Below are 22,206 nucleotides of genomic sequence, written 5' to 3'. Positions count from 1 at the left end.
TTAAATGTGGTCTGTTAAATATCAGATCCCTGTCATCTAAAGCTCTATTAGTGAACGATCTGATATCACATTATCATATTGATTTACTCTCTTTAACTGAGACCTGGCTGTTATGTGAGCTTAAATGAATCCACTCCTCCCAGTCATCCTAATACTCATATTCCTCGAGACACTGGTCGAGGTTGTGGAGTGGCAGCTATTTTCAGTTCTATTCCTCTAATCCAGTGTTTCCCAACCTTTATTGAGCCACGGCACAGATTTTACATTTGAAAAATCACACGGCATACCACCAAACAAAAATGTCCCAAAAAGTATATATAATGAAATATAATGAAAATCTAGTCTCAATTTACTTACTCAGTGTGAAACCTGGGCCTGTTTAGTTGAACACAAAGCCGATATTCTTGCAGGAATTGAAGAAAGACAAACACGAAGATCTTCCTCAACAGCTCTGAGTCTCTCTCTTTTCTTAGTCTTTATAGTAGTCATGCTTGAAAAGCCCAGCTCGCATAGATAGGTTGTGGAGAAAGGGAGAAGAGCTGAAATTGCTTTGTTTCCCAGAATAGGGAACTCCTTGGCAGCAGTCAGCCAACAACTGTCCAAAGGTAGATCAGCAAAGCTCAGCTTTAGACCACGATTTTGTCTCAGTTCAGTTATTTCTTCCTGCTCCTGCAAAGTCATGTCCCTTCCAACTGCAGCTGAGCTATATGGGTTCCTAACCCAGTCAAGGCAATCAGTGGAAAGTGAAGGGAAATAACATGACAACTTCTGCTCAAGACTTTGCAGATGTTTACCTATTGTCTCACACAGTGCAGCACTGACACTCTGCCATTTCTGGGTGTGTGGCACTTTCCACATGTTGTTTCCAGAGCAGCACCTTTGAACAAAATCCCTGTATTTTATCTGTACTTGTGAGCAGGTTTTCATTTCGGCCTTGCATTCGTATGTTCAGGTCATTCAGATGTTGAAATATATCTGCCAGATATGCTAGTCTTGCACACCACTCGTCCCTTGAGGGCAAGGGAGACATGTCTTGAATACGTCTGGAAATTGTATAATTTGATAGAGGGACTTGGGCTATTTCTCTAACGGCGCCAGGGCTGAGCATCTCTTTTAAGATAATTTTGCAGGCAGGCATTATTAATGTCTCTGCCACGGTGTGTGGCTGTTTTGATTTGGCGATGAGTTCAGCAACTTGGTAGCTAGCTTGAAGAGCTTTTTCACCTGTCTTGGTGGTTTTCCTCAATAACGCTGCCTGTTTTCCAGTCTGTTCACGCAGTTGAACAAAATAGTCCGTATTCTTGTTTTGAAGTGACTGGTGTTTTGTCTCTAAATGGCGTTTAAGTTTACTTGGAACCATGGCACTGTTGGACAACTTTTCCCCGCACACCAGGCATAGTGGAGTTGGCGCGCTTGGTTCCCCAGTAAAAGTAAATCCAAAGGCAAGATAACTTTCATTGTATTGTCTTGAGCTCATGACTATGCACTGCCAGCTGCTGGACATATCCCGCTGCCCTCTGTTGGAAGAGCATTTAATTGTTCTGCCTGTCACTACATGCCGCTCACTTAGGGTACCAATCAGGTGAAATTGGATAATCCTCCACGGCACACCTGATGATTTCTCACGGCACACTTGTGTTCCGCGGAACAGCGGTTGGGAATCACTGTTCTAATCAACCCTAGACCAAAACTTAGTTTCAGTTCTTTTGAAAGTCTTGTTCTGAGTTTTTCACACCCAGCCTGGAAAACTTTACAGCCTGTTTTATTTGTGATAGTATACCGCCCTCCTCCATACTCTGATTTTCTAACTGACTTCTCAGAGTTTTTATTAGATTTAGTCGTGAGTACAAGTAAAATAATTACTGTAGGGGACTTCAATATTCATGTAGATGTTGATAATGATAGTCTTAGCATGGCATTTGTGTCCCTTTTGGACTCTATTGGTTTCACTCAAAGTGTAAACCAGCCTACTCACCGCTTTAACCACACCCTCCACCTTGTTCTAGCTTATGGCCTTGAAACGGAAAACTTAATTGTCTTTCCACAAAATCCTTTTTTATCAGATCACTATTTAGGATGGGGGGTGTCACAGGGTGTTTGACGAAGATGGCTGCCTGAGGCGAAGCTCCGACTAGTATCCTTCAATTTATCCTGTAGGTGTTGTTTATAATAGCCATTGAGGCGTGCTTTACATGTACAAACTCGTTTGGTCGCGTAAAATGTCGAGGAACCCCCATCATGATGCCGATGGTAGCGACTTGGGAGGCCCTGAGGCGGGCCAGGTCGGCCAGGATATTGCTAACATCTTTGCCACACTTCAAAAAATATCCAGCGACTTAGCCAGCCTTGAGGATATACGTCGAGCCACATCCTCGGTTGAAGGTAAATTAACTTCACACATATCGCGAATGACGGAAGTGGAGAAGAGGGTGAAATACCTGGAAGAAGCAGACAAAGACCGGGAAGCGCTGCTGGAAGCTAATCCTGTCGCCACGAAAGCAGAGGTGGAGGATGTCCAGGATAAACTTGAGGATATGGAGAACCACAACAGACGCAATAATCTCTGCTTTGTGGGTGTCCCAGAAGGTAACGAAAATGGGGCATGACATGATGTTTATGCAGAAACTTTTGACATCTGTCTTCAATTGGGATGATACCGTGCAACAACAGGAGATCGACCGGGCGCACAGAGCTCCGATACCGCGACCCAACCCGGGGAAAGACTGCGAACGATCCTGGTGCGCTTTCTGCTCTCAGCTGACAGAGAGCTTATCCTGCGTACTGCTTGGAATACACCGGATCTGACCTGGGAAGGTAACCGTATTATGATATTCCTGGACTTCTCACGGGCCAGACAGCTGAAACAGGACACATTCAGGGAATGTAAGAAGGCTCTGGGGGAGCGCCGTATGAAGTTTGCTCTCTTATATCCTGCTATCCTGCGGATTGATCACAACGGGGGCAGACGTGTTTTGACGACCCGAAAAAAAGCAATGGGATATATTCAGAAGGTTGCAGCGTAAAGATGGCTTGGAAACGGCCGGAACGAGGATTTACAGACTTGTATCTTCATTTGTACAGCACGTTGATATGGAGGAGGTCACTGGACTCAGAGGACAGAGGGAGTAAATGGGGAGACAGATATTGGACTACTTCGACAATGTGCCGGAATGTTTTATTTTCTCTCTTTTTTTTTTTCCCTTTCCCCCCCAGGTTTTTTTTTCTGACAGTGTTCTCCTTATTTATTATTTATTTTTTATTCATTTGCATTTATAAAATGATGCAGTTGGGCTATGTGGGGTAAGTCACAGTTAGGGGTAAGTCAGGCTCAGTTAGAACTAATGGACTGTGGGTTATGTTCTGTTAAGGGGGAAAGCGCAGAGTTAGATGTCATGCGCTAGGTTCAGGGGTTTGGATGTTTCAGGCTAGGGGGGTTTAACCAGGTTGGATATAATAAGTATACGGTTGATGGGTGGCTGTTTTTTTGAGTAAATGATTAATGGTTGTTTATGACCGCTAAAAATGACAACTTGTGCATTTCCACTTGGAATGTGAAGGGCCTGGGGCATCCAATTAAGAGGAAAATGATATTCTCTATTCTGAAATCCAAATATTTGGATGTAGTGTTTTTACACGAGACACACCTCTCTGCTGAAGAATCAGACAAATTATGCAGAGACTGGGTGAGCCATGTTTATTATAGTGTAGGGACTACACAGAGTCGTGGGGTCATAACACTCATTAATAAAAAATTACAATTTAAATGCATCAAACAAATTAAAGATACAATGGGAAGGGTCCTTATAATAGTTGCAGAAATACAAGGTCACGATTATTTTGACAAATGTTTATGCTCCTAACGGAGATGAGGCACAATTTTTTGTTGATTTGGAGTCTAGGTTGCAGCAGGCAGGAGATTATAATGCTATTATTGGGGGAGATTTTAATTTGGTAATGGACCCCGTTCTTGATCGTAGTGGTAATATCCCAATTAGAGTGCCTAAGGCTTAATTGGCTGTGCGACATATTGCTGAATCTTTGGGTTATATAGATGTGTGGAGGATTTTGAATCCAAAAGGAAGGGATTATACCTTTTTCTCACCTCCACATGCGGCATTTTCTCGAATAGACTTTTTTCTTATATCCAGTAGTTTGCTGCAGTCAGTACTCTCCTGTTCTATTGGGAGCATTCTCGTTTCGGACCATGCCTTAGTTAGCCTGGAGGTGCTGCCTTTTAGTGATAGGATCAGAATGTCTAGGTGGAGATTTAATTAATCTCTTTTGCAAGATTCTGGGTTTAAGGAGGCACTAAGAAACCAAATTAATATGTATATTGAGCTGAATGAACCCACAGCGCCCTCTGCGGGGATTGCCTGGGAAGCCCTGAAAGCTGTACTGAGGGGCTTTGTTATTCAGAATGCTTCCTATAAGAAGAAAACAAACGTTGCAAAACAGACTGAAATTGAAGACAAAATTAAGAGGGTGGAGGCTAACTTAAAAAGGAATTGTACCTCTGCGGATCTTAGGGCTCTATCACAACTAAAATATGATTATAATTGTATTCTATCACAGAAGGTGGAGTTCTCACTGTTCAGGATGAGACAAAAATATTATGAATCAGGGGACAAAGCGGGCAAGTTACTAGCTAACTGTTTAAAGCAGAAGGAAGCATCCTCAGTTATCTCCGCCTTAAGATCAGAGGACGGAGAACTTAAAACTAAATAGCTAGATATTAATAATAAGTTTAAAGAGTTTTATGGGAAATTATATACAGCAGACCCACAATTGAATAAAGAAGGTATGGAAACATTTTTTCAAGGATTGGATCTTCCCAGATTGTCTGAATTACAGAAGGCAGACCTCGATCGCCCAATAAATCAAATCAAATCAAATTTTATTTGTATAGCGCCAAATCATAACCAGAGTTATCTCGAGACACTTTACAGAAAGAGCAGGTCTAGACCGACTCTTTGTTATGTTATTTAAAGAGAGGCCCAACATGAATCACCATGAGTAGCACTTAGCAATATTCGGCACATTGGCAAGGAAAAACTTCCTTTTAACAGGCAGAAACCTCGAACCGAACCAGACTCATGTTGAACAGCCATCTGCCTCCACTGGATGGGCTGAAAATGGGATAGAAGGAGATGCAGGATAGAGACAGGCAAAGAGAGCAACAACAACATATGTTCTTGTTACAACAACAACAACATATGTCCTTGTTACATGAACAACAACAGACACATACTTATGGTTACAATGCCAATAATAGTGGTAGACTAGGGTGAAGATTAGCTAAATCAATCAATAAATAAATTAGCGAGAGAAGCAGAGTAATGATAAAAGGCTGAGGTAATCGTTATTGTAACGGGTGAGGTCAACAGGTCTACTATTTAGCATTAGCAGCAACAATAATGATACTATGGGGAAGGCTGATGTTAGTAGTTGTTGCAGTCGAGCAGGTCCACAGCAGCCGGTGGTCTGCAGCAACGATCCCCAGGAACCTTCAAGACAAGGGAGCACAAGAACTCCCGGGAAGATATATGGTTAGTAATGTTAATGAGACCAGAAGATACAGAGTTAATGAGCTGCATTAATATGACAGAGAGAGAGAGAGGGAGAGAGACAGGGAAACACAGAGAGAGAGAGAGAGAGAGAGAAGCTTGGTGTGTCAGATCCTCCCGGCAGTCTAAACCTATAGCAGCATAACTATGGGCTAGTCCAAGCCTGAGCCAGTCCTAAGTATAAGCTTTATCAAAGAGGAAAGTTTTAAGTCTACTCTTCAAAGAAGAGAGGGTGTCTGCCTCCCGGACCTTGACTGGTAGATTGTTTCAGAGGAGGGGGGCCTGGTAATTGAAGGCTCTACCTCCAACACTACTCTTAGAGACTTTACTTACATTCTTTACTAGATATGATCAATATGTCTTTATCGACTGGCTATGTACCCCAGTCTTTTAAACTCGCTGTAATTTAGCCACTTCTTAAAAAGCATACCCTAGATTCAGGCACCTTAGCTAACTATAGACCTATATCTAACCTTCCTTTTATCTCAAAGATCCTCGAGAAAGCAGTCTCTAATCAATTATGTGACTTTCTTCATAACAACAGTTTATTTGAGGACTTTCAGTCAGGATTTAGAGTCTACCATAGCACTGAGACAGCACTGAGAGTTTCAAATGATCTACTTCCTGCTTCAGACAGAGGACTTCTCTCTGTACTCGTCCTGTTAGATCTTAGTGCCACTTTCGAAACGATAGACCAGACACTAGAACATTTAATTGGCATTACAGGATCTGCATTAAGTTGGTTTAAATCTTATTTATCAGATCGATCTCAGTTTGTTAAAGGTCCCATATCATGCAAAATTCACTTCAATGGTTTTCTAACAATAATATGCGCCTACAAACCCCCCTGAAATGAGAAAAGTCTATCCTCTCCCTCTCTTGCTTGCTCCACTTTTCAGAAAATGTGTGCTGAAACAGCCCAGTTGCAGCTTTTCCCTACATGATGTCATGAAGGGCAATAACACCTCCTCCAGGTTGGTGACCCCGCCCCAGATAAATGTTTGGTCTGCCTCCTGAAACTTCCTCCCGGATGCTATTTTTTTCCTCTTGCAAACGCTGCTCCGGTAAAATAAACATGGTGAAGGTACGGGCAAAGCACGGCAGATGCTCTGTTGTTGGCTGCACAAATGAAGGCAGGAGTCTATTTTTACCTCCTTCGTCTGAGGTTATGTTGCTTTACTGTATAGGCCTACCGAGTGTGATAGCCTGTTGAATGTGGTTTTAGCATAGCAGCTAACGTAAGTTACTGTTGGTAACATAGTTTCCTTATACTACGTTAAAACCCGTTACCACTCTAATGCCCGCCGGCGGGCCGTCATCGCGATTACTACAACATTTGCCCTGCAGCTACGATGATAACTTTATGTTGCCAATCATGTGTTACATCGTTGGAAAGCTACGCTCAAGCTCAAGATTCGATTGATATTAACCATTAAAAGATCCAATCACCACAGCGGGTGCAATCAACGGCAACAGAACATAAACAAACATTTACAAAATGGGGTAACTCACCGATGAAGGCTCACTGTATTCCACTGATGCATATTATTTTCATAAATTCACTCCTGGTACATTGCTGAAGGTCCAGATGATATAATCCAGTAAAGTATTTAGTCCAAAAGCATTATCCATCAATAAGTATCCATGGATCGCCGTTCGTCGTTACTAATCGGCCGTCAGAAATGCCGCATTTCTCCCTGTATTTACAGTAATTATTACTTCATATTCCCTTTGAAGTGCCGCTTCGTTCCTTTATCAAAGTGGAGGTGAGCTTCTTAGCTTTCTATAAAGGTCTCATTTGAACCAATAGGAGCTTCCATTACTGATTCTCAGCCTACAATAGCCAACTAGAGTCAGTGTTGAAGGAAGGTGCCTGTCCCTCTTTGACTGAAGGCAGATAGCAACCGAATTAGCGCATGGTACCGGAGCGTAAGCTACAACCTCTTCCAGAGAGGGGCGTGAACAGGGTGTTGACAGGCACAGCTCATTATCATTTAAAGCTACAGACACAGAAACAGCTTTTTCTCAGGAGAGCTCAGTCGAGGGAGTTACAGGCTGGCTGAAGTCCAGGAACAAACTGGGTTTTTAGGAAACAGACTTCAAATTGACTGTTCTGGGACCTCTATGTGAACTTGCTGAAAAGGAGTATAATATGGGACCTTTAATGTTCATGATGTGTCCTCTATGCACACCAAAGTTAGTCATGGAATTCCACAAGGTTCTGTGCTCGGAGCGATTCTTTTTAGCTTATATATGCTTCCTCTTGGTAATATGATGAGGAAACACTTGATTAATTTTCATTGTTATGCAGATGATACTCAATTATACTTATCAATGATGCCAGACGAAACCAATCAGCTATCTAAACTAGAAGCATGCCTTAAGGACATAAAGATCTGGATGACTAGAAACTTTCTGCTACTTAATTCAGACAAAACTGAAGTTATTGTGCTCGGCCCCAAACACCTTAGAGATTCTTTCTCTAATGATATAGCTGCCCTAGATGGCATCAGCCTGGCATCCAGCACTACTGTTAGGAATCTGGGAGTTCTATTTGATCAGGATATGTCCTTCATCTCCTACATAAAACAAATATCAAGGACAGCCTTCTTTCACCTGTGCAACATAGCTAAAATCAGACAAATCTAGTCTCAAAACGATGCAGAAAAACTAGTCAATGCATTTGTTACTTCCAGGTTGGATTATTGTAACTCGTTACTATCAGGCTGCTCTAATAAGTCACTAAAAACTCCTCAGCTGGTACAAAATTCTGCAGCACATGTGCTGACAAGAACTAGGCAGAGAGATCACATCTCTCCTGTATTAGCCTCTCTGCTCTGGCTTCCTGTAAAATCCAGAATAGAATTTAAAATTCTTCTTTCTACTTACAAAGCTCTTAATGGTCAGGCACCATCATATCTCAAAGAGCTCATAGTGTCATATTACCCCTCTAGAACATTGCGCTCCCAGGACGCAGGCCTGCTTGTGGTACCTAAAGTCTCTGAGAGTAGTGTGGGAGGTAGAGCCTTCAATTACCAGGCCCCCCTCCTCTGAAACAATCTACCAGTCAAGGTCCGGGAGGCAGACACCCTCTCTACTTTTAAGAGTAGACTTAAAACCTTCCTCTTTGATAAAGTTTATAGTTAGGGCTGGCTCAGGCTTGGACCAGCCCAGAGTTATGCTGCTATAGGTTTAGACTGCTGGGGGGATCTGACACACCGAGCTCCTCTCTCTCTCTCTCTCTCTCTCATATTAATGCAGCTCATTAACTCTGTATCTTCTGGTCCCATTAACATTACTAACCATATATCTTCCCGGGAGTTGTTGTGCGCCCTTGTCTTGAAGGTTCCTGGGGATCGTTGCTGCAGACCACCTGCTGCTGTGGACCTGCTCAACTGCAACAACTACTAACATCAGTCTTCCCCATAGCATCATTATTGTTGCTGCTAATGGTAATAGTAGACCTGTTGACTTCAACTGTTACAATTACGATTACTACAGCCTTTTATCATTACTATGCTGTTCTTGCTAACTCATTATTATAAACCTGTTATTATTACTATGCTGTTGTTGTTGATGTAACAAGGACATTTGTTGTTGATGTAACAAGGACATATGTTGTTGTTGTAAAAAGAACATATGTTGTGGTTGCTCTCTTTGCCTGTCTCTATCCTGCATCTCCTTCTATCTAAATTTTCAGGCCCATCCAGTCGAGGCAGATGGATGTTCAACATGAGTCTGGTTGTGCTCGAGGTTTCTGCCTGTTAAAAGGAAGTTTTTCCTTGCCAATGTGCCGAATGTTGCTAAGTGCTACTCATGGTGATTCATGTTGGGCCTCTCTTTAAATAACATAACAGAGTCGGTCTAGACCTGCTCTTTTTGTAAAGCGTCTCGAGATAACTTTGGTTATGATTTGGCCCTATACAAATAAAATTTGATTGATTGATTGATTGAACATACGCCAGGTTTGATTTAAAACCAGGGTTGCTGTTTAATTTGCTTAAATTTGACACCTCAATAAAGGTCTCCAGTCTTACCAGGATCTGCAGTTGTAAGAGTAGGACTCTCCTGGCATGTAGACTTGGTTGTTGTGCACACAGGGACATTGTTTAAATATGACACAGCCAGTTTTACCAATATCATCGAAAATCATTCCTGCAGAGGGGAGGAGAGATAATTATTACTGTCATGTTTTATGTATGTGCGTGTACCATAAAATAGATCATGCTTGCATGTAATGTAAGCTTGTTATTGTAGTGTAAAATGTGTGTGTATACCAGCAGGGCAGCTGCAGCCATCATGGCAGTGGTTTTCACATACTTTGCTGGCCTGAGGGTTGGCGCAGGTATCAGGACATGAACTGCCACACTCCATAAACTCCATGTTGTATGGACATGTCTTGGCTGTGGAGACAAACACTTTACTGTGACTGTATCATCCTACTCAACACTGCAACTCATGAGCAAGCACATTCAGATGAACTGCAAATACATTTAGTCATCTTCAGGTGTCAGCATCCTTACGGCAAAAAGATTGACTCCTCCATTGTTTAGGCTTGCCGCCTGCATGGACACACTGTCTGGAGAACTCTGAGATTGTTTTGCAGAGCATGGATTCAGTGTTGTTTTCAGAGTAGCACATATCAGCCATACAGGTTCTAATGAAGGCTTCCTTATCCAGTAAGTTTTGGCAGCTGCTGAATGGAGCACTGGAGAAGATGTCGTCACAGTATTGCTGAAGAAAAAAACAAAACAATACAATCAGTTATAAAAATCCTGTAGAGAGGCCCTGAATAATATAATAGATAAAATCCATGGATGTTGTGTTTTCCTTGCAGACTATTTCTGAACATTTAGAACGCACACATTCTGGGGTGCAGACCAGCATGGATGGTATTTTATGAAGGATGTGGTGAGCGTGGTGTGCTGGAGATCAATTTGAGCAATTTCTGTTAATTTTCACAAACTTGCTCTACAAATCAATCTACAAATTGATCTTAAATAGGCAATAGTTTTTTTATTTAAATAAATAGAATTTGTTAACTTAGGTTCAGGAACAGAACCATACCTCAACCAAACCCATGATATTTTTCAACTTATGGTGCTTCGACCTTGGCTAAGGTGGCTGCTATATGTGATGTCTCATCCTTTACGAACAGGATTTTAAATATTAATTGTACATCTTGTTGGAGAAGTCCGGTTTTAATTTCCAATGTACCAGCTTAAGGTAAATAAAAAACACTCTGCAGCACCTTTTGTTGCATTTTCAAAGCACTTCATACTGTGGACGTTGTCCTGCTTTTGAAGTGGCTACATATTTTTGATTTGATACTAATGTTGATTGAGGAACTAGGAGTCAAACAGGGAACAATCTGTTATATTGTAGTTGTTATATTGAAACTGCCATTAACAAAAGGTCATGAACAGGCTGATGACACAGTGTTGTTTTATGTTGCTGATTTCATACATCCAGCAGTCAAAAATGTTGAGCATTCTTTAAAAGTTCTGTAAGATGCTTTTAATGCCATATGAATTGTTTTTAATTGCGATATAACAAAGTTTATGCTATCAAGAGCTGAATATTATAATTATAATCAACACATCTACTAGCTATAGATTCCTGAATGGAGAGTCACAGAATATAAATATCTCTTCATGTGGATTGATGAAACACCTCAAGTTCATATTTTGCCTGAAAATCTTATTTACAGACTCAGGAAAAGAATGAATATTTCTACAGATGTTAAATAGATACCAGGAAGTCTGTCTTCCTATGCATGAAAATAAACCATACTTTGCACATAGGTCCATTTCTATGTCAAAAGTCTTTAACTGGCTTAGTGGGCTAATTGTCCAAATGATTGTGCTGTAGCAACAATCTAAAGGTAACCATTCTGAAGACTCATAACAAATCATTCCTGCGTCCTACAATTTATGCCAAAATATAGGCTGGAATGAGCACATTTTTTCATGCACGTCAAGTCTGAAGGAATTATGAAGTCCTATGTTTTTCCTCAAAACTGTAAAATTAAAGAAACCTATCACATATTTATGCTGAACTGACACCAAATTTGCCACAAATGATCCAGCCAGATGTCTGATTTTGTCCATCTCTGTTGTAATAATGTACTGAAATAACTCCTTTAATCTCCAATTTCCAAATAAAAAATCTGATGACATGGTAGATGTAGTGTGTTACATTTCTGAATTTTATCAGAAAAACTTTGGACATCAATTCGAATGTTATAAAGATAGAAAAGGGAGCATCTTTAAAATTCAGTCTGTCACTTATGGAGCGATAAATCTATGGAGCGATAAATCTGTGTAAAAAAACTGTCAAAAAACTTCAACAGACATCTGTAAGTGTTCTAGATAAAAGCACAGATAATGTGCTGCTTGAATAAAAGTCATATGCTTTTACAATTGACTCAAGGTTATTATAAATGTGGGTCACATCTCAATGGCCTTGATGATGATGATGATGCTGATAAAGAGTGCAGAGTTACCTTATCTCCACATGTCTGGACTGAGATATCGTCAAACTCCTCACAGACCTCTGGTGGCTCATTCACCTTGTTGGTCTCAGCATAGTCTGTCACAGATAGTTGAGACCCTACAGCACAATACAGTGAATCACAAAGTTAATGTAATATTAATGGTTGATTAATATTGGCCTTTTAACTCTGTTACATCACATTTGTTGATAAGATAATCCATTAATGATCCTCAGTGGGGAAATTTGGGATAATAAAAGTGATATTTATTTTTTGTGACAAAACATAATAGAAGATATCTAATGCAGATGTTTTTGGAAAAACACAAATTATCTTAAACAATATAAATGAAACAAGGTCTACACAACATGAGCCCCATCAAAAAGGTGCAATATTTATGCCAAAGTACATTTTAGTCCAAAGTGGACCAAACAAATGTGTTTGTTCCACCTTCTGCCTTTGGACAAAAGGGTCTGTTAAAAGAAGTTGTAACATTGTTGTGTTTGCACAAATAAATAATACAACAAAGAGTACACTCTAGTCCCACTCTATATGTAAAGTGTCTTGAGATAACATTTGTTATGAATTGGTGCTATACAAATAAAAATGTATTGATTGATCTCAGGCAGGAGTTCTTTTGACATCCCTCCAGCATTGGATTCTATCTTGAAAGTTTGACCAGCTTGCATTAAGACAGAAAGGCCTTTGAACGATCTCTTCCATCATATCTGAAGAGCTCCTGTGCAGGAGTAAATGAAAGAGTGATTTTTTGTTGTGATCACTTGTGAGGAAAGCAGGTCGATGAACATTCAGAACTTTAAACCATTGACCACTCCTTCTAAGATCTCTCTCGGCTGATTTCGGTGAATAAGACAGTCAACATAAGTTTGTACACTGAAAACAGTTTCAGCTGCTGCAGGTAGACTTCTGAAGATGCACTTTGGTAGAGCCTTCATTGTGTGGGGCAAATCATTTATAGAATGAGGAGTTCCCATCTTGAATAAAGGCACATTGGCAAGGAGAAGGGAGCTGTGCATTTCAACCATCCTTTATCATGTAGTTCAACCCATGCGCTTTGTTTGTGTTGTTTTTCTTGTCATGGCCCAGGGTATATAAACAGACAATAATAATGGGGAAAAAAAGTAATTGCATAACTTGTTATCGAAACATTGAAAACAACACGTAAAGAGAAGAAGTGCCATTCAGTTTGTACGACTGTTTGGGGTTGGGGTTTTACATCTTTTCACGACCCCAAAAGGCTGCCTATACAAACCGCCTTGTGTGTCCAGTGTTTCCGACACAGACTTTATCAGCCAGGTATATTCACAGCCGTCCAAGTATATGTAGCGGCACATTTTGGTGTTGATCAATACATCTTTTCTAAGCAATTACGCCATCAGCAATCGATTAATTAGTGGACACTCTCCACTTGCTCTGCCCCTCCCACTCCTGTTCCCTCTTATTATGTCCTGTCTGTAAACGCACTGATTGTTGTTGGACTTCTCCTGATGAATTCCTACGTATACAATTGTCTTGTGTTGCTGGTTTTATATACTACTTTTGTTTTGATCATGGCGGAACATTACGTCATAAACAAACCTCCCCCGCATGTGGATCACCTGCTGTTGTGAAAAAAGATTGCGAGGGGGAACATTTTTTATTGTTATTGTTTTAGACGACTTCATGAAACATATTGTTTATGATATGTAAAAAAAAAAAAGGCTGAGGTTAAATATACAAGAATTCCCTTTAAGGAGATTGTTCAAACATTACGTACCTTTACAGAACAAGCTTCACCCAGTGCCACTACAATCGACAGCACATTATCCCTCCATAATACTGAACAGGACCTTACCATCTGACTTCTGTATGAAGTCATTGTCTAAGCCGTCAAAGTTTCCACACAGTCCACATGTCTGGTTCCGGTATTTTTCATCCATTTCGATCTGTGAACACACCCCAAACATATATTACTTCTTAGCAAATCAAAAGTGAAATTAATTTGTTGTTAAGAGCTAAGCTTTTGTTTTCCTGTTGGTGCATGAACGCCCTCAAATAAAGAGAAGATATTTGTGATGTCAAGAATCAACTGTAACATTCTTATGCCAACTGCCATGAAAACTCAAAGAAGAAGAAGAAGGTATCATCATTTGTGTAACACTACAGTTAGCCTGTTAGCATGAAGGAGATTCAACTTGTGCTGGGTTATGATCCTGCTTAATTGCATTGCAAATGGATTCATGTAGCACGAAAGCTTGCATCTCCTACTTCCCATTGGCACACACGACCTCAAGCTGTGTGCGCTGCAGGTGTAACTGCTAAGAGTAAACACTCCGCGGTACGTCCACTCCATGAACTGTCCATTTATGTTTCTTGTAACAGCGACACCTCCTCCCGGTGCTGGTTGCTGTGGCTACATAAACGGACAGTTCAGGGAGCAGACATCCCGCTTGCACACACACGGCAAGAGATTGTGTGTGGAAGTAGGAGACGTGAGTTTTCTTTTCATAAAGTTACTGTCACAGTGCAGATCACGCTGATTAAACTTAGATGGGGATGGGATGTTATTTTGACTCATAAAAGCTCAAATCTGTGTCTCTAAAACTTTGGATAAAAAAGGGAGTTTGGAAATTGGAAGTTTGGAAATTTGGAAATATGTTCTTTTATTCACGGAATTCTTTATTATTGGTGTGAATGATGAATGAATTGGGAAATCTTCAAAATCTCCACAATTCACACTAATTTCAAGCCTCCATAACTCATTCATACATTCACTTTAAAACTCCATTTCACTTTTAAAATATTCACACATCTTTCAGCTTTCATCAAGATCAGATTTATCATAGCATTCATACTTTATTCACAGGAACCTTTCAAAGCCCCTTAAGTTTGCACAAAATGAGTGAAAAATGCGCAACATCAGGGTCAGTGATGTCATCACCAGAGGGCGGAGGCTGTGAAAAAACACCTCGGAATCCTCATACATACATAAGACATCAAATCGTAGGTAATCTTGTGCTGCTCGTGGTAAATGGGTGCCCAAAACCAAAAACTGTACGCTTTTGCCACTGGATGCCTCAATGTCGCAGAAAGTTACCCAACTGCCCCATCTGCTCTAATATTAAACATTTCTAGAGAACTCCAAATGGAAGCCCTGTTTATTTCGCCGCCCTGACCAAATTACGACATAAAGACATAAAATTCAAATCGCAGCTTCATCAGACCCTTGTGATGGTCATATTAAGATTGTGTTGATAGCATTTACGGTCTTGGCACAATGGCAGGAGATTGAGAGGATGCTTTCACCTGAAATCTCAGTAAAATCAACTGCCCAGCCAAGGAGTCACACAGCTGCTACTAATTAACCCACAGCCTCTACTCATAAGCCATCACTCGGGCAACAGCTGAGTTCAGCTGGGGGTCAATTGAGTTCATTTTGAGCTCAGTTGACACACATACAGGACAGACATTTGAACACTCTCTCAAGCATTTTTCAAGGCTGGTCTTCCATTTTAAACTCGTCCATCACCTACTCAGTTGTGTTCCTCACCTCCAGACTCAAAATTTAAAAAAAAATCGGCATTGAAATAGGGGTGAAATAGCTAAAATAGTTATTAATATATGTGTGGGATTGTAAAACATGGTCAGGGGCGATAATCTGTTGCCTAATGTCGTTTGTTTTTATTTGTTAAGAATTTTAAAAATCTCTTACGTCTCATGTGAGGCATCTTTAAAATTACAGGGGAAGGGGCTGGTTCTATTTTGTATAGGCTTCGCCCTTTAAGGCTATAGCTAGTGAGACCATACAATCGGCTCCCAGTTCTTCTTCAGCGACATAGAACAGCATTGAGAAACTACCTTCTAATGAGCATGGCTTCTTCCGGAACCATCAGGATTTGTTCGGAGTGTCAGACCGGCTACATCATGAGCTTCAACCTGCACACCCGCTGTTAGGCTTGTCTCGGCCCGGAGCACGCCGGCCTGGCGCTCACACCTCAGTCTAAGTGCCCTTATTGCAAACACTTACCTATTGAAGAGAAGCAGCATCGAGTTGATGCCTTCAAACCGCTGAGGATGGGTTCCTGGTCGCTGACTCTTAATCCCTGAACGAAGCCATCTCCTTCTTCGACGAGCCGTAGTCGGATGACTCAATCACCCCTTTGGTTCTCCAACAGGTCGCCTCCCCCTCCCCTGCCGGTGGGGCCGGAGCCTGAGCGCAACCTGCTGGGTGCTCACTCAGGCGTCCCTGTGGTCCCCTTATCGGCGATGACGTCACTGCCAGCCATCGGGGCTCTGATCCAGGAGCTCCCTGCTATAATTGAGAGAGCAGCCGCTTTCAAAGGCCTCGCCGTCCCGCCGGCTCTAGCTCCACCTCAGCAGGAGGACATGGTTGGCACCTTCTTCTCGTCCCAGATGGCCCGACGTGACCCTGTTTGGCCTCGCTTTCCATCCATCATCCCCTACCTGTCTGGTGCAGCAGCTGAGCCCGGGAAATTGAAAGCTCCGGTGTCAACATACGTTCCCATCACAAAGGTCGAGGGTCTGACAGAGCGGGGTTTCCCTCCTGTTCCGCCTCTGGATCCCAGCCTATCAGCAGTCTTCGGGGTGAAGACCAGCCTGCTCAGCAGGCGGCGCCCAACCCCGCCCTCCAACAGGGATCAGCTGAAAACCAGGTTCGCTGACAAAGCTCATCAGTGTGCCAGCCAGGCTGCGGCTGCAGCGAATAACATCTCGATGCTGGCATATTCCATGGGACAGATGGCTGCAGAACCTGATCTCCTTCCTCCTGAACGGGAGGATGTGTGTCACCATCGCTGTCTCCGCCGCTCGCATCGCTGCATGGCAACACCAGATCCACAGGAACGTTTGGCTGCATCTCTCCTCCTGCATCCCAGAGCCTGTGAAGAAGGAGCTTCTAGATGCTCACATCAGCCCTGATGCCCTGTTCGGCCCGCATCTTCACTCGGTGGTCGATCAGATGCAGAGAGCAACAGAGGAGGACGAAAAGATCAGGAAGCATGTGGCGTGCTCACAGTCTGATTCACGCCAGCAGCGCTCCTCTGGTCACTGGTGGGACCGCCGGGACCATCGACACATGCAGAGGTGACCCCCGGCAACCGCCGCGGCTGCGTCTCGCCCTCCTCGTCCTCCTCGTTTTCTGCAAACAAAATGGCTCTTATAAGAGCCACTCACAAACGTCTTTTAACGAGCAGTTTTCCCACTGAAACTCAGTTTGTTCCCCAGTCTGCTGACCTGGTAACAGCTGTTCAACACACACCCTCCACACTGCGTGAGCCAGCTGCAGTTAACCTGCCGGTAAACAGTCAGCAAGGACTCATGTCATCACAGAAGCACACCCCCTCTGTCACACATGCAGAGTTTTTCTACACACATTTCTCTCATGCTAATATGTGTAATGATGAGCCCACGAGCGCGGCTGTTGCACCTCGTGTGGACGGCACAGACACACGCTGTCCTCCTCATCCTCCGGTGGGGCTGAGAGTGAACGCTCCTCAGTGTCACGTTTATGAGTCTCCCTCTCCTACACGGCGACTTCTCAGCGCAGATTTAGACCGTTATTTCCTGCTTCCAAAAAAGACGGGCAAAGTGAGACCTATCCTGCATTTGTCGCTATTCAACAAAGCGATAATGGAAAGGCCTTTCTACATGCTGACAATCAGACAGGTGCTGGAATGTGTTCACCAGGGAGACTGGTTCACTTCCATAGACCTGAAAGACGCATATTTCCACGTTTTCATCATCACGAAACAAAGGAAATTCCTGCGCTTCTCTCTCAGGATGGGGCGGCACATGCCTGTCACCGATGGTGGGGGGACAGTGGTGTAGCGTAAATCGGTCGAATAATTATTTAATAATTAACTAGACTCGTCATAGAATGCCTGCACTCTATAGTGACGAGAAGTTAACTTTAACGTTAATTAAAAGACTTAACCTATCATAGGTATTTAACGGGGCACCACCCAATTTTGACAAAACAGGGAAAACATATAATTAGTTATTAATGACTTTAATTCAGTCTCATAATCTGAAGGTTGCTACAGTTTAGAATTGAGTTCGTTTCGCGGTGTACAGAGGCTTAGTACTTCACACACACAAAGACACTTGAATCAGTTCTTTATAAATGAAGAATTTATTGACTAATACTACTAAACATACATGAGATAACTAAATATGGTGATGAACGTGAAAGATTAATAACAGGATGAATATGATGAAAGATGGATTGAAACCTGTTCAAAGGAGTGAAGTGTAGCAGCTGAGATATTAGGAGGTATATCGCCCAAAACCTTATCCTAACCTTCCTAACAAATCTGTGACTGAAGCATCAACCCCAATATACAGTAAAACCAAAGTTAGACCTACTCAGGGGGGGGGGAGGGTCAACCACGTTGCAGATGAGGCGTGCAGAGAGCGTGAGGTCGAAGTGGTTCGAAGCTTCTGATGCCAGGCTTGTACCCGGGTTCCCTCGGAGCGGCGCCGCACGGCCGATTCGGTCTCTCTTAATGATGACGTGCCGGTCAGTCCAGCATTGCGGCCTGAGCCGGATGGAGACTGAATGCGTCTTCTGGGTTCGGGACTGAGATTCTGTCCGAGCACCGGGGCTTGAGCACCGGGAGAACTAGAGTCTGTATTTTGATCAGTTCGGATCTAATGCTGGAGCAATGTTGACACGCGAGGTCTTCAGCACGGCAGAGTGCACGCAGGTTCTGGGCCTACTCGCGGGCAAAACTTAAAAAGGGGAAAGGGAAGAAGTTACGGGGGAAGGGGGAGGCGGAGGCGCTCGTCAGCGGCCGGGACGAAGGGTGTAACACCAAAGGGGAAGAAGCAAGAGAGCGAGAGAAGCTGTCACCTCTCATTTAAAGGGTCTCCCCTCCCCGGGGGGGGCGTCCGGGCAACGGCGCGAGTTTGACCACTCCTCATATCCGAGACTTTCTCTACTTATTAAACTATTTATTTCTACCCAAAAGTAGTTATCCTTATCTATATAACCTCCCCACATGTAATACCTCTGGATTCTCAGCAGCACATAGACTCCAAACACCACAGGATGAAAATACACAGAATGAGGTTACATGTCAGATTCCTGAGGATAAAAGTACAAGTTAATGATGAATGTCCAGATCAACACATAGCAACCTTCCACAGTCTTTATGCATTTCCGTGTGAATGTGACACCTGGATCTATATAGATATATATATACATATATACTTGTAGGGCATATATGTATTCACAGACACACAACCTTGCTAAATTCATTAACAGATGTCCTGACTGAATCAACATTCCTTTGTCTCAGTCTCACCCCCCCTTTCCCTGCCTGTCTGCAGGTATGGCAGAGAAAGGGGCGTTAGGGGGGGGAAACAAATAGATGCTCCAAAACTCTTTCTTCTCCCCAGGGCTCTGGGGTGTGAGTCGTTTCTGTTGATCCACCGTCCCTGGATCAAAGCATGTGGTTCCTTATTTCACCACAGCTAATCTTGTGAGACAAACATGAACTGACCGTAATCCCATGATTTATCAGATGATGTCCTTCATCTGGTGTCTGTGGGATGTTGGTCCTGCAGACGAAGAGTTGTAAAGTTTCCCCTGTGGATAACATCTTTAATTTATTGGTCCCCAGAGCAGAGCTAGTGGTCTAGCTCTCTTCCTGGTGGGGTCAAATGACCAGGTCAGGCCTGGATCAGGCCTATCCTGATGCCACGCTACAGTGGCCAGCTCACATGTCTCTCCACATAAACGCACTGGAGCTTCTCACTGCCTGGGTCTCTCTCAGGATGTTGTGCGCACTATCCAAGGTGCGAGAGCCGCGTCTACTAGAGCATCTTACACTGCCAAATGCAACAGTGCCAAATCCAGTGTTGAAATGCTAATTTCAACGCTGGTGTGTGGGAAAAAGCTTGGATCCCATTATGTGTCCCCTGTCTCAAGTGCTCTCTTTCCTCCAGCTCTTGGTGGATAGAGAGCTGGCTTTCAGCACAGTTAAAACCTACCCTGCTGCTATTTCGTCCTGTCACGAGGGCTTTGGTGACAGATCAGTGTTTAGTCACCCGCTGATGAAACGTTTCCTGAAAGGTGTACGGAGACACAGACCTGTGTCTCGCTCCCTCGCCCCCGAGTGGGATTTAGCGCTGGTTTTACGCGCGCTGGTTACAGCCCCTTTTGAACCTCTGGAGCAAGTGTCACTTAAGTTTCTGTCACTCAAAACTGCCTTGCTTTTGGATCTGACTTCTGCAAAGAGAGTATGTGATTTATCAGCTCTCTCTGTGGCTCCTTCCTGCCTCAGGATCCAAGGAGATGGCAGCTCGGCAGTTTTATGACCCAACCCTGCTTTTACGCCTAAAAGTATCACCAGCTCGTTCATATCGAGGGTGATTACGCTGGATGAATTCTTTCCTCCTCCTCATGGCTCTGAGGACGAAGCTGCTTCGCATTTCCTCTGCCCAGTGCGCACTTTCCTGTGTGTCGCGCGCACGGCTACACTCCGTCGTTCCCAGCGCCTGTTTGTGCATTACAGATCGCAATCTTTACACAGACTTATCTTTCGTCTGGCACGGACCCCCCAGAGAGCATCAGAGCGCACTCCACCAGAGGGATTTCATCCTCCGTGGCTTTACACAGAGGGATGACAGTGGGAGACATCTGTGCTGCGGCTTCGTGGTCCTCCCACTGCTCTTTCATCCGCTTTAATGGATGGATGTCTCGCTTTTCTCAATGACACACTCGGTATGTTGTCTGAGTGAGTGAGTGAGTGAGTGAGTGAGTGATTGTTGGACCGGCCTTCATTCCAACATGGACATGTTTTCTTTTTACTATGCTGCACTGTCGTTGCACACAGGGGATCCTGTGGTGCGTCATTGTGCGTCTCTCTGTGGCTGGGCATGGTGAGTTATGGATTTGTTTATTGAAATAGATGTGTCTGTGCTTGTGGTACCGAACGGACTCAATGAGGCATGGACTACATCCTGCTTTGCCTTTAACCCACTAGCGATAGCCTTAAAGGGCGAAGCCTATACGAAATAGAATGTTAGTTACGTATTGTAACTCCAGATTCTATGAGTATAGGTGCAGCCCTTTAAGCTATGGGCCTCACTGGTTCCTTTAAATGGCTGAAGACAAAGCTGTTTTATTTTTGGGAGCCGATTGTATGGTCTCATGGCAGTATATAGTCAGGATGAGACCGTGAGTGAGGCCCATCACGCAGGTGGGCGTGGACTAAAGTTTTTCAGTGCTGCGCATTCCAAGAGGGATAAACCCACTAGCGATAGCCTGAAAGGGCTGCGCCTATACTCATAGAATCTGGAGTAACAATACGTAACTAACGCTACAAATACAGTCTAAAATTTTACATAAAATTCTTGGGTTAGAGGAATTAGATAAAATTACATTTGAATAAAAGGGTGCTCTTGCTAGTTTTTCAATGCATCTTTCCGAATTTCATGAAATACATTTTAACCAGATTTTTTTCCATTGTCTTTCTTTTCTTCTGCAGTCCGTTTGTTAATTCTCGTGCTGTGTCATTAAGCCAGGGCTGCTGAGTTTTAAAAGACTTCTTGATTTTGTTTGGGGCAACAAAATCCAGGGTAGTCTCACACATGTGGTTAAAAAGGAGACCAGCTCCTCTATGTTAAGATTAGGATTAAAAGCAGTTAAAGAAGCAGCAGTAAAAAGATCAGAAAACTTGCTAGCAGACTTAGAATTAAAAACCCGGCAAGGGACCGGTATGTTTTCAAGGACAGGTAAAAATGATAAAAGCCCACTGAATAAAACAAGTTTATGATCTAACGCAGATATCCTTAGTTTCGAAGTTGTAGGGAATATTCTCCAGAATAACCCAAAAGGTACTGCATGCTCAAAAAATATGCTGAAAGCAAAACATGGCAATCATTGCATATCAATGATTTCTGTGAGAAGCACATCACGTGTAGACTTACTCAGTCTGGATTACCCTCTTTCTAGATGCTTATTTTCCTTCCATCGTTTAATTGTACTCTCTTCTTCACCTTAATTCATGTTTTAATTCACAAACGACTTTAATCTGATCACTTTGCTTTGCTTGAGTCTCCCCAACACACCTGCACCTCTACTCTCTGCACAGCTGCTGGCTCCGCCCCCTCTTTCTGTCTGTC

General features: G+C 43.0%; 1 protein-coding gene across 1 annotated transcript in view; it reads right to left on the bottom strand.

The window, feature by feature from the left end:
• LOC138592138 (mucin-2-like) overlaps positions 1–22,206 on the bottom strand; it is a 118,984-nt gene that overhangs the window by 79,448 nt on the left and 17,330 nt on the right. The window contains exons 4-8 of the mRNA XM_069662834.1: positions 13,913–14,003; positions 12,070–12,176; positions 10,088–10,298; positions 9,842–9,967; positions 9,602–9,719 (exon numbers count right to left, since the gene is read on the bottom strand). Of these exons, the coding sequence (XP_069518935.1) occupies positions 9,602–9,719; positions 9,842–9,967; positions 10,088–10,298; positions 12,070–12,176; positions 13,913–14,003 (653 nt within the window). The remainder of the gene's footprint in view (positions 1–9,601; positions 9,720–9,841; positions 9,968–10,087; positions 10,299–12,069; positions 12,177–13,912; positions 14,004–22,206) is intronic.

This window comes from Semicossyphus pulcher, unplaced genomic scaffold (genome assembly GCF_022749685.1).
Source record: "Semicossyphus pulcher isolate SPU_LCO1_2020_fin unplaced genomic scaffold, fSemPul1.0.p SCAF_1, whole genome shotgun sequence".
Taxonomy (NCBI): domain Eukaryota; kingdom Metazoa; phylum Chordata; class Actinopteri; order Labriformes; family Labridae; genus Semicossyphus; species Semicossyphus pulcher.
This window is presented reverse-complemented; position numbering and strand designations above follow the sequence as displayed.